Raw genomic sequence first — 13,608 nt, 5'->3', positions numbered from 1 at the left:
CTATGGAGAAAGGAGGGGGAAGCAGTACAAGGGTGCAGAAAGGTGACATAGACACGCTGCCCATACAAGTCTATAAAGATGGGAGGGGTGCAGGGAGAGAGAGAGAGACATGCTGCCCATAGAAGTCTGTGGGGAGGGAAGGAGAATGATAGAGTGTGGAGAGCGATACAGAGACACTGTCCATAGAAGTCTATGGAGAGGGGAGGGGGTGCAGGAGTAGAGAGCGGAGAAAGAGACAGAGATACACTGCCCATACAAGTCTATTGAGAGGTGAGGGAGGAGCAGAGTGAGAAAGACACACACACACACACACACACACACACACACACACACACACACACACACACACACACACACGAGAGCAGGATTCTCTTCTGTGTGCTGTTATTGCATGAAAGCAGTTAGACTCCACTCCGTAACTTGGAGAAAACTGAAAATTAGAGCGAGAGTCTGCTGAGGGGGAAAAAATGACACATACAAGTCGTATAATGGCCAGAACTAGTGTTAGTCCTCATGCACATACATAACTGCTTATTCTGAAAAGTCAGGTATTCTTTAAGCTTATCATGCTATTCAACTATTCAATAGCACACATTTTGGAATTCTAAGAATAGGGTAAGACAACAGTGTGATACTCTTCTATAGTTTTAAATTAAGCTTCATATGATGTAATAAATTCAGGATTTCACTTCACTTGTCTTGCAGTTCCATCAGCAAACCAATTCAGTTAGGACAGCCTGTAGTGTGGCGTACATTGACAGAGTAAGGCTGTCATAAATGTTCATTTCTGTTTATGTCTGTATCCATAGTAACCCCTGCCTGCTTTATGTGCAGGCATATACAAGTGCCGTACAAGTAATAACCCGTATATGCCCCCACATGAGCAGATCAGAGATGCGATGGACGCAGCTGTCTTGTGTTAATTCTCAAGTGACAGCCGTCTCAATCACTGGGCGTTATCCTGCCCGTATTTTGTGATAGAATTTGATTTGCTATTTAGGTGGGATTAATTATTGGTGATTTTTGAGTCCTCTTTTGGAGGAATTCAGATTAAGAACCTGTGTCAAGGTATCCAGCTGTGAAGTTGGAGCAGCCATCTTCCATGTAATAATGCTAGTGCCAGCTTTTGTACTCTTTACTGTGTTGTTACGTACTTTATTACTTTGTATAATGCTTTGATGGTATATAATGTTCAGAACAGTTGCAAGGCTAAATGAAAAAAATTTGCGTGGGTGGAAGTCTACATAGCAATTCCGAAACTATGTCGTGTTCAAAAAGGGGAATTCCATTTTTTTACATCATTGCATTCCAAAAGCCAAAACGATTTGTTTTTTTATAGCTTTAACTGTATAAGGGCTTGTTTTTTGCTGGAGAATTTTTGATTTCATTTAGTCCCACTAGGGAACTATATATTGCAATTATTTGATCGATATATATAATGCTTTGGTATACCAAAGCATTAGTGCCTGTCAGTAGTAAACTGACAAGCAATAAATTAGACACGACCTAATAGGCATAAAGCCATGGCAGGTCTTGTTGGGCTACCATGGTAACCCATCGGCTCCTCGTAATTGCGCCCCGCCTTTGTCCCTCCTCCATTTGTTAAACACCTTAGATACCGTATTCACTATTGAAACTGCCAAAATCTGAGTTCTCTACGATCCCTGCAATTGCGGCAGGTACAGAACTGTGTAATATATCCCCACTCCTGCCGCTATTCACGTGGGTGCACTGACAGCACCCACGCCATCACGATGACGAAAATGTACATCATGGTGCTGCAATTAGCACCCTACGTATATTTTCATCACAGGTCGTTAATAGGTTAATTTAGATAGAGAACAATTAGTTCTCTATGTGGCTGTTAAGGTTTTTGTGAAATGTGTATGTTTATTACTTTTATTTATTATGTTTTATTTTTAATTCTCTCTTTTGATATTGACATTGACGTGTCGGTTATTACTGCTCTGAGAGAAACCTTCTGAATTTACCCTCTTATAGGTCTAAAGAGATTGTCTCATGTATTTAATTTAATTTTTATAAGTACAGTATGTAGATGATAAATAATGGCTTACATTTATTATTTCGTTTACACCTAATTTTGGCAGGAATTGCACAGGTTAAAAAGTTGCTTTTAACTGGTTGCCGACACAAGATGAGAATGCTCGTCCTGAGCGGCGGGTACTTTGCGCATTAGGACGGGCATTCTTGTCCTGTGTGACAGCAAGTGTCAGCGCACGATCAGGAGCGGGGCAACGGCTGTAATATACAGCTACGGCCCCGCTCTAACGGTGGAGAGAGGAGAAACGTCTTCTCTCCACCGTTAACCCCTTGAATGCCACGATCAAAGCGGACAGCGGCGTTCAGAGGAGGGGGGACTGCCCTTTGATCGTGTCACAGAAAATCCCTGTGACGCGATCAAAGCCCATAACTTGTATGGCCAGACAGCCCAGGGTCCATTGAAGGACCCCAGGGCTGTCTGACCATATTTCCTGTTGCGCCCTAACAACTGCCTGTGTACAATCAGTACACAGGCTAATGTACTGGCATATAGGTCTATGCCAGTACATTATAGTTCAAAAATGAAAAATCCCTTTATGGGATTAAAAAAAAAGTTACATTAATATTCAATTAAAAAAATACACAAATACAATTTTTTTTTTTTACAATAAATAAACTTTTTAAAATATAAGTCCCAAAACATGAAATAATATAGACATATTTGGTATCGCCATGACTGTAACAACCTGAACAACAAAAGTATAACATTATTTATAATAATCGGTGTATAGTGTAAAAAAAAAAAAATTGCAGCGGAAATGCTTTTTTTTTTGCATTTTGCCAAAGTGAAAAAATTTATGTAAATTAAACGATAATGTATTTGTACCAAAACATTACACGTACATGAAGTACAACTCGTCCCGCAAAAAAATCAAGTCTCATACAACTACGTCGCACAAAACATAAAAAAACGTTATGAGCGTCGGGATGCAAAGAGGGAAATATAAAAAAATTGTTCTGTCCTCAAGGCCAAAATTGTCCGTGTCCTTAAGGGGTTAAATTTGCGCCAAATTTCAACATTTATTTGGGGCTGCCATTTATCCAAAAGTTACAACAGAAAGTGAAGTTATAGTAGAAGTTACTTTTGTATTGCTTTTCTATTAATTTATGGTCCGTCAAGATCTGTTATAATAATATGGATCATAATGGTTTTGACATATTTGTCATGGCTCCTGTAAAAATGAACATTGATGCCAATGTGAAGAGAGACCATTTTTGATGAGCATAAATGAGTACGATAATACAATAACGTTACAATGAAATCTTTATATATCTGTTTACAGACTGGAGACTGTGATGAAAGATATCTAGTAAGAAAAGAGAGCATGGGCTTCTGTGTTATTATTGACTGTGTTGGGAATGATTCTGGTAAGTTTCTCTTTTATTCTCTGTTTTTCATTATTATTATTGGGAATTCAACTGTTACGTTAAGTTTGTGGGAAATTCGGAACATAATAGGCACAATTCTTATTTAAAGGGGTTTTCCAGACCCTAAAAATTGATGGCCTATCCTTAGGATAGGCCATTAATAGCTGATTGGTCGGAGTCCGACTCCTGGGACCCCCGTCGATCAGCTGTTTGGAAGGGGGTGCAGCGTTCGTACGAGCACTGCTTCCCCTTCATTTCTACTTGCTCACTGTGAGTCGTCGACACACATTTAGTGGTGATTCACAGGTTTTGCAGCCTTTTGTCCCATTGAACTGAATGGGGGAAGAAGGCTGCAATACCTATGAATCGCCGCTACGTCCGAGTCGACGATTCACATTGAGCAGGTAGAAATGAAAAATGAAGAGGAAGCAGCACTCATACGAACGCTGAACCCCCTTCAAAACAGCTGATTGGCAGGGGGGGGGGGGGTCCTGGGAGTCGGACCTGGACCGATCAGCTATTGATGGCCTGTGGATAGGCCATCAATTTTTAGGGGCTGGAAAACCCCTTTAATTATCAACAGCATGCTCTGAAATCCACACACAAATCCTATCTGCTACATCTGAATATGGCCTTGATCAGCCAGGCTGAGCAGGATTTGTCTTTAGAATAAAAAAAACATCCATAATAGTAAAATGACCAAATCAACTCAGCTTGTCATAGTAATGAAGGCAACTGTCTGATTAGAACTATATTCTCTTCATGGTAAACCTATGTACATGCTGGGAATACAAGGGGCAAGATACCAGTAATCATGGGAATCCATTTGTGTGTTAAAAATCATTTTAATTTTGTTATTATGATTTATGTGCTTTGCTGCAGATTAATTTCCTTGTGCGATAGCGAAGTAACCCTATCCCGCATTCCTACGTACAGGATATTACTCTGATACTGTCCGTTTAACCCTTTCTGCCCCGTAGTCAATGTAGATTGCAGTGCTGACAAAGTAATGGGGCTCCCTTTGTCCTGTCTCTGTCAGCCTATACAAATCAATTGCTGACTAGGGTATCATGACAGTCCTGGGCCTAATAAAGCCCTCCAGGGCTGTCTGGTGATGTCCTCGGTCACATGCACAGTCAGTATTGTACGGTTAATGTAATGTAATAAAATAAAAAAAAATTGAAATAAAAAATTTGTAAAAAAAAAAATCACGCTGCAGCGCAAACAAAACTAAAAAAAACCCTGCACAAAAATGGCTTAAGTCATTAAGGAGTTAAACCACTCCTGTTGTGTCGTTTAGTAAAGCACGTCTGCTGTACTGCTTCTACATTAATATTACACAAACGCAGCAATTTTTTGGGCACAATGACAGTGGACATTTCCTTATATTTTGCTACCCTTCGCAAGAGCCGCAAATTTTATTTTAGAGCCACACCAAGTCCTTTAATTACTTTTATTCTATGTGCACTGTCCATTTTAATGCTGATGAGTTTGGTTTCTTTACTTTTACAGAGATGCTTCAGTTCCTTTTTAGATCTCAAAACTTTGTTGTACAATGCCATCTGTATAAAAAAGTTGATGAAGTAAAAACAATTCTTCAAGATGTCGCAAATATGGAGCAACATCGAAACCATGACATTTTTGCCTGCGTTCTCATTAGTCGGGGAAACTCAGACTCTCTTTTCTGCTTAGATGGAAATTCTCCCGGTCTCTCACTTGACAGAATTAAGAATTTTTTTACTGGAAAATCATGTCCAAACCTCAGAGGGAAACCCAAACTCTTCTTTATTCTAAACTATTTTGACTCTAATATTGAGGAGGAACAAGAACAACGTTTTGTAGAAGTGGATGCTCCCAGAGAAGATGCTGCTAGTCACCAGGAGATTCAAAAGCATTCAACAATACCCAATGAAGCAGACATCTTTTGGAGTCACTGTAGAGTGGATGAGTTGGAACTGCAGGGGTCTTCCGGCTCTACTTCTTTTTACCTGAGGTCACTAAGAGATTTATTACATGAAAAGGGAAACAGGTAATGCCTAAATTCTAATAGACATGCTCCATGTTTAATATGCAACAAAGAAACTGAGGGCAAGCATTAAAGTTGTTCTCAGCTTTGGACAATTCCTAATTGTTAAAAGGGTCTCTTGACAATAAGCAGATCACAAAGTGCCACCTGCTGGATCCCCCCAGCAATCAGCTGTAATCTCTGGGGAACCCTGGCAGTAAGTGTTTAACCCCTTCCCGTCGTAAACAACTTTCAGATTTTAATTTTCGTATTTTTCCTCCCCACCTTCCAAAAGCCATAACGTCTTTATTTTTCTGTCTATATAGTACTATGATGGCTTGATTTTTGCGGGACGAGTTGTAGTTTTTCGTAGCACCATTTATTTTGCTGTATAATGTACTAGGAAACGGGAAAAAAAATATTTGTGGGGTAGAAAATGAAAAAAACAGCGATTCTTCCATGGTTTTTTCCGTGACGTTTTTACGGAATTCACTGTGCAATTAAAACAACATGTTAACTTTATTCTGTGGGTCAATAAGATTACGGCGATACCAAATATATATCGTTTTTTCTATATTTTACTACTTTTACAAGTAAAAACCTAAGTTTCAAAAAGAAAATTTAACTTTTTTATTTTTCCATCGATTAAGTGGTATGAGGGCTTATTTTTTGCAGGATAAGCTTTAGTTTTTAATAATACCATTTTGGTGTACATGCGACGGTTTGATCACTTTTTATTTCATTTTTTGTGGGAGATGAGGTGAAATATACATTAAAAAAATAGACATTCTGGCGTTTACAATTTTATTTTTTTACGGCGTTCACCGTGCGGGTTAAATAATGATATATTGTAACAGTTCAGACTTTTACAAACGCAGCAATACCAATTATGTTTATTTATTTACATTTTTACTATGCTCTAGGGGGAAAATGGGAAAAGGAGGGTTTTTTTAACTTAAATTTTTTTTTTTAGATCGCTTGCACGCAGTGGCGTAACTGCAGCAGTAGCGGCTGCTACGGGGCCCGCGGCATGAGGGGGCCCGCGGCATGAGGGGGCCTGTGTCGCCCCACCGGCACGGGCCCCCACCATGGCCGTAGGCTCCGCTAGCAGCCGCTATGGCTGCAACAGCGCGACACCTCTTAACACTACGGCAGAGCAGGGAGGCATCTCCCCGCTCTGCCATTAAACAAAAGACATGTATCCCCTATCCACAGGATATCCACAGGATAGGGGATACATGTGTGATCGCTGGCAGCGATATGGAGAACGGGGGACTGAAAGTCCCCATAAGTTCTCCATCACAAACCTCGGACTTCCGGGGTCTGTGTCGGCAGCTCCGGAGAAATGAATGGAGCGCCGGTCCCGCTTGTGCGCATGCGTGACCAGCACTCCTTTCATTTTTAGTGAGCTGCCGACACGGACGCCGGAAGTCAGAGGTTAGTCATGGAGAACTTCAGGGGGACTTTCAGTCCCCCGTTCTCCCTATCGCTGCCAGCGATCACACATGTATCCCCTATCCTGTGGATAGGGGATACATGTCTTTTATTAGGACACACTGTAGGTCGCATTTTTTTGTGAGGGGGGACGACGCTGTATGGCGTTCCCTACAGGGGGGACGACTCTGTATGGCGTTCCCTACAGGGGGGAAGACGCTGTATGGCGTTCCCTACAGGGACGACGACGCTGTATGGCGTTCCCTACAGGGGGGACGACGCTGTATGGCGTTCCCTACAGGGACGACGACGCTGTATGGCGTTCCCTACAGGGGGGACGACGCTGTATGGCGTTCCCTACAGGGGGGGCTGTATGGCGTTCCCCACAGGGACGACGACGCTGTATGGCGTTCCCTACAGGGGGACGACGCTGTATGGCGTTCCCTACAGGGGGGGGGGGGCTGTATGGCGTTCCCTACAGGGGGGACGACGCTGTATGGCGTTCCCTACAGGGACGACGACGCTGTATGGTGGCGTTCCCTACAGGGGGGGGCTGAATGGCGTTCCCTACAGGGGGGGCTGTATGGCGTTCCCTACAGACCCCCCTGTAGGGAACGCCATACAGACTCCCTGTAGGTAACGCCATACAGCCCCCACCTGTAGATAACACCATACAGTCCCCCCTCTAGATAACGCCATACAGCCCCCTCTCTAGGGAACGCCATACAGTCCCCCCTGTAGGGAACGCCATACAGTCCCCCCTGTAGGGAACGCCATACAGTCCCCCCTGTAGGGAATGCCATACAGTCCCCCCTGTAGGGAACGCCATGCAGTCCCCCCTGTAGGGAACGCCATACAGTCCCCCCTGTAGGGAACGCCATACAGTCCACCCGTAGATAACGCCATACAGCCCCCCCGTAGATAACGCCATACAGCCCCCCCGTAGATAACGCCATACAGCCCCCTCTGTAGATAACGCCATACAGCCCCCTCTGTAGATATCTACAAAGGGGGCTGTATGGCGTTATCTACAGGGGGGCTGTACGGCGTTATCAAAAGGGGGGGTTTGTAAAAAAGGCACTATCTACAAGGGGGGGGTTGTGTGACACCCAGGGGAGGGGGGGGCCCCAGTCAAAAGTTTGCTATGGGGCCCAGTCTTTCCTAGTTACGCCCCTGCTTGCACGATATACTGCAATACTAATGTATTGCAGTATATCGTGATTCTGCCAGGCATCTATTAAGCCCTGCCGGAGCCAAACAGACACAAAGCAGCTGAGCGCTCACACGAGTTCTTCAGCTGCTTCGTTCTAGAGATTGGTGGGGGTCTCAGTGTTCGGACTGCACTATGACATGTCAGAAGTTTGTTGAACGTTTAGCTACACTTTAACCCTAAGTCAAATGTCTGCAATAGGTTAAAGAAACCGTAAACCTATTGTAACATTTTCCGTCACTGTGCAGGATTTTCTGCATTCTCCTGAAACAATAATATTGTACAAATTCGGATTTCCTGTTGATCCCTTTTTTTTTAGCCTGTAGATGGATGAGGGATAAGCATGCCTGGTTTCTTCTGCAGACAATATAGGGGCAGGGCTGCTATTGCAGACAAAGCGGTGGGGGCTAAACCAAAAGAATGGAGGAAAAGAATAACCAAAATGGTATCCGAAAATATATTTAGATTTTATTGATACATCTAATGTATACACAAATGTAGATAGGTTAAAAGGAGAGTAAGTGCACACTAGAATATGGCCCACCACTAGAAACCATACGGACAGCAGAATCCCAAGTGACTACTATGCCATACACACAAACACTTGTAAGGAGTAAATACACGTGCTGACTGAAAACACAAAATATTGATAGAGCGCTTGATTTAGAGCGCTAATATTGCAAGGAAATTAACAAATACACAGATATCTAAGCAATATATTATAGGCTTAGGCCCTGTTCACACTGAGTTTTTTTGGCGTGGGAACTGCTCCGCAAAACTCGTCAAAAAACGCCCGAAAATGCCTCCCATTGATTTCAATGGAAGTTGGACGAGTTTTGTTGCCGCGAGCAAAAAAAACGCGTCGCGGTAAAAAGAAGCGTCATGACCCATCTTGAGGCGGTTTCCGCCTCCAAAACCCAATTTTAATCAGTCAGAAAGGGTAATAAAAAACACCTTGACGAGTGTTTTGACGAGTTTTTGTCAAACCACTGTGCAAAAAACGTCTGGAGCAGTTTTTGCAGGAGGAATTTTCCGCCTGCAAAAAACTCAGTGTGAACACAGCCTTACAGAGAAAATAAAGTTAGAACAGTAAATTATATCTCAATAGGAATGAATAAGGTGAACTGTAATATACACCATAGGAATGAATATATACACAATGAACTATGCCATGGGAAAAGATGGCATCCAGAAATAATCTTTTAAAGTCAAGTGTATCAATACAAAAAATAGCATTCACTCCTGGACATGGTGATGGCCTGGTGGACAACTGCGAAGAATAGCAACTGCCTTATCGCATGTTTCGCTACACTCTAGCGTCAGGAAGCGATGGTCAGGTGTCTCACTGCTAAAGATTATAAACGAGGTGGCGATGGCTGACCCCTGGGAACATATAGAAGAATTCTTTATATCTAAATAAGACAGGATAGGGAGAGACAAGGCTATTAAAGTAGTTGTCCCACCATAACAACTTATCACGTAATCAACAGGATAGGGGATACGTTTTTGATCACTGGAGGTCCCACCGCAGGGACCCCCATAGTTCACGAGAAGGGGAGGTCCACATTCGTTCTACCGCTCTGTTTATTCTCTATCTCACGGAGATAACAGAGTACAGCGATAAAACACTTATAACATATCCTGTGATTAGGTGGTAAGTTGTTTGATGGGACAACCACTTTAACGCTTTAAATTTTGACATAGCCGTATGCCAGTGTTTAAGAGGAGCACAGAGATGCCACACCTATGAGCCTTCATTAGGCCCCCAGGCTACCAGGACAACCATTGGCACCCCGCAATACTTTGTGGGGGGCTGGTAGAGGGACAGAGGGTGGCATTGCCGCTGCATTTAAGGGGTTGAACGGCCAGAATTGGAGTTATCTTTGATTCTGACCGTTAGAGATGGGTTAGCTGTAATACACAGCTTACACCCACGGCATAAGGAGTCAGCTGAGGTTGCAAGCCCGCTCCATACTCCCGCCCTTACCGACTATAACGCAAATGTACAGTAAATGTCGGTAAGAGGTTAGGGGATGAATTGCTGTGTTTTTATTTTATTTTTTCTTTATTTTCCACATGTAGTACAAAAATAAAATACAGGTAAACCAAGAGTGTATGCGTAAGCTGTAATTTGTCATATTCATATGATTCTCAATGCTTAACCACCATTTAGGTTGAAGGGTTTTCCTGACTCTTTTTTTTTTTTTTTTCTTCTAATATGTAACGAAAACGTAATCATTAATTAGTGAAAACGTATACAAATTTCTATTTTATGTTGGGTTTCAATTATTCACCGTTTTCAAGATCAAAATCTTATTTACATCCAAAAGCTGAACATTTTAAAGTGGATACAGTTGTATCAAGGCTAGGCAATCATCTGGCTCCAAGTTGATGCATTTTACCTATACTTATGCACTGTAGCAATCTATTAGGTCAGAATAGAGATTTATGCTGGTGCATGTAGCTCACAGAGGATTACCTAGACTAGATACAATTGCTCCCACTTCTCAACTGTGAAAAGTATTAGGGCTGTACTGTTTTGTTTTTTTTCGTTTCTGGGTGTAAGCAAACGACTGACAGCTAAAAGAGACCCTTAAAACACACTATATGGCCAAAAGTATGTGAACCCCACTCTTAATTATGTTCAGGTGTACAGCCATAACCATTGCAAATGGGATTAAAATCTAGCACACAGCCATGCAATCTTTGCCATGAGTCCGTTCCTAAAACTTCTGACCAGCTAGATCTGCCTCGGTTAACTGTAAGTTCTACTACTGTATTGTGAAGTGAAAGTGTCTAACGTTAACAACAGCTTAGCTACACAGTGGTAGACTAGACAAACTCACAGAGCTGAGTGCTGAATCGTATAAAATTTCCTTATCCTCTGTTGTATCACTCACTATAGAGTGCCAAGCTGTTTATGGAAGTGACATCCGCACAAAATTGTGCTTTGGGAGCCTAATGAGATGGGATTTCATTGTCGAGCAACTACACACAAGCCTAAGATCAGAATGCGCAAAGCGAAGCGTTGACTGGAGTGGTGTAAAGCACTCCGCTACTGGACTCCAGGGCAGTGGTGAATCGTGGTTTACTGCCTGATAGTATGATGGACAAATCTGTGTTTGGCAGATGCCTGGAGAATGCCTGTAAAATTTGGTGGAGGAGGGATTGTGGTCAGGACTGTTTTGCAGGTTTCAGGCTGGGCCCCTTGTTTCCAGTCTAGCGTGATGTTACTGCTACAGCATAGAGACAGATATTCAACTTTGTAACAACACTCCAAAATCTTGTGGAAAGCCTTCCCGAAAGATGAAGTCTGTTATAGCCAGAAAAGTGGTCCTAACTCATATTTAAGCACATGATTTTGGAATGTGATGTCCAACAAGTTCATCCAGATGTGATGGTCACATGTCCACATACTTTTGGCCTTATAGCATTCCATTCTACAGGTATTAAGCTTTATTTGCATAAAACTGGGAAAACTTTTTGACAGGTAGTGATAACCTATTGCTGTTGTTACGTCCTTATTACTAACCAGAAATGTTGTTGCTTCTTACAGGAAATATCGGGATTTATTAGACATCCACACAGAGCTCAACCGTATCATCTACACAAAGCAAGCTGGATACTTCTTGCAGCTGAGGCATACGCTCACAAAAAAATTGTTTCTATATCCAGCCTATCATTGAAAACTAGCATCAAGTTTTTTTATTGCACGCTTGCGGCGTTATCAAAAGATATAACATTTGCAGTGTGATTTATTTATATATATATTTATTTATGAAATAATCCCAAATCAGTGTATTATCGGTGGAGGTCAGACACCTGGACCCGGCACCGATCATCCGTATAAAACCAATCCCCAGGTTGGCCAACCCCTTGACTGGTCTATGCACTCATTTTTCATATGCTATAGGTAACTATTTATGATAAATAAGTTGTTACAAATTGAGAATTCCTATGACAACATTGAACTTTGCATCAGATGAGTAAGCTGAGCATTTCCTGCATGATGATGTAGTTATGTATTAATGTAATATAAAAACCAAACTATTACATTGAGAGAAATAAAGCAAAGGTTATCCCCTTAACCCGTTAGTGACCGCCAATACGCCTTTTAACGGCGGCCACTAACGGGCTTTATTCTGATGCATATGCCTTTTTACGGCACTGCATCAGGATAAAGTAAACAGAGCAGGGAGTGTCAAATCTCCCTGCTCTCAGCTGCCAGAGGCAGCTGAGGGCTGGGGGCGTCCCTGCTCTGCCGTGTGAGATCGATATAAGTATCGATCTCACCCGTTTAACCCCTCCGATGCGGTGCACAATAGCGTGTACCGCATCTGAGTGGTTTTGGAGAGAGTGAGGGAGCTCCCTCTCATCCCACTGACACCCGGCGATACGATCGCCGAGTGTCTGTGTCTCTAATGGCAGCCGGGGGCCTAATAAAGGTCCCCAGGTCTGCCTGGAGTGAATGCCTGCTAGATCATGCCGGAGGGGTTTTAAACGGACAGACATAATACACTGCAATACAAAAGTATTGCAGTGTATTACAATAGCGATCGGAGAATCGCATATTAAAGTCCCCTAGTGGGACTAGTAAAAAAGTAAAAAAAAAGTTTAATAAAGTTAATAAAAAAAAAAATTTGAAAAAAAATAAAAAACCCAGCTTTTCCCCTTACAAAATGCTTTACTATTAAAAAAACAAAATAAAGTAAAAAAGTTACACATATTTGGTATCGCCGCGTCCGTAACGACCCCGACTATAATTCTATTACATTATTTAACCCGCACGGTGAACGCCGTAAAAAATGTAATAAAAAACTATGGAAAAATTGCTGTTTTCTGTGAATCCTGCCTTAAAAAAAATTTGATAAAAAGTGATCAAAAAGTCGCATCTACTCCAAAATGGAACCAATAAAAACTACTAGTCTTCCCGCAAAAAAAAAAAAGCCCTCACACAACCGCATCGGCGAAAAAATAAAAACGTTACGGCTCTTCAAATATGGAGACACAAAAACAAATAATTTTGAAAAAAAAGCGTTTTTACTGTGTAAAAGTAGTAAAACATACAAAAACTATACAAATTTGGTATCGTTGCAATCGTAACAACCCGCTGAATAAAGTTAGTGTGTTATTTATATCACACGATAAACGGCGTAGATTTAAGACGCGAAAAAGAGTGGCGAAATTTCAAGTTTTTTTTATTCCCCCCCAAAAAAAAGTTTATAAAAGTTAATCAATAAATAATATGTCCCCCAAAATGGTGCTATTAAAAAATACAACTTGTCCCGCAAAAAACAAGACCTTATACAGCTATGTCGACGCAAAAATAAGAAGGTTATAGCTCTTGGAATGCGACGATGGAAAAACATCAAAAATGGCTTGGTCATTAAGGTTTAAAATAGGCTGCTCATTAAGGGATTAAGGATCGGGCCATTTTGCACGATAATGACCAAGGATTATTTTTTGCTTTTTCATGGTTGCATTCCAAGAGTCGTAACTTTTTTTTAATTCCGTCGACATAGCCGTATAA

The 13,608-nt window shown here is 41.8% G+C and overlaps 1 protein-coding gene across 2 annotated transcripts in view; it reads left to right on the top strand.

Moving 5' to 3' along the window:
* Positions 1–13,359, top strand: part of CFLAR (CASP8 and FADD like apoptosis regulator) — a 62,377-nt gene extending 49,018 nt beyond the window's left edge. For both annotated transcript variants that reach the window (XM_075829771.1, XM_075829772.1), the window contains exons 8-10: positions 3,345–3,429; positions 4,942–5,458; positions 11,635–13,359. In XM_075829771.1, coding sequence (XP_075685886.1) covers positions 3,345–3,429; positions 4,942–5,458; positions 11,635–11,764 — 732 coding nt within the window. In that variant the 3' untranslated portion in view covers positions 11,765–13,359. The remainder of the gene's footprint in view (positions 1–3,344; positions 3,430–4,941; positions 5,459–11,634) is intronic.
* The last annotated feature ends 249 nt before the right edge of the window (positions 13,360–13,608 follow it).

The sequence above is a fragment of the Rhinoderma darwinii genome, chromosome 6 (assembly GCF_050947455.1).
Source record: "Rhinoderma darwinii isolate aRhiDar2 chromosome 6, aRhiDar2.hap1, whole genome shotgun sequence".
NCBI lineage: Eukaryota > Metazoa > Chordata > Amphibia > Anura > Rhinodermatidae > Rhinoderma > Rhinoderma darwinii.
This window is presented reverse-complemented; position numbering and strand designations above follow the sequence as displayed.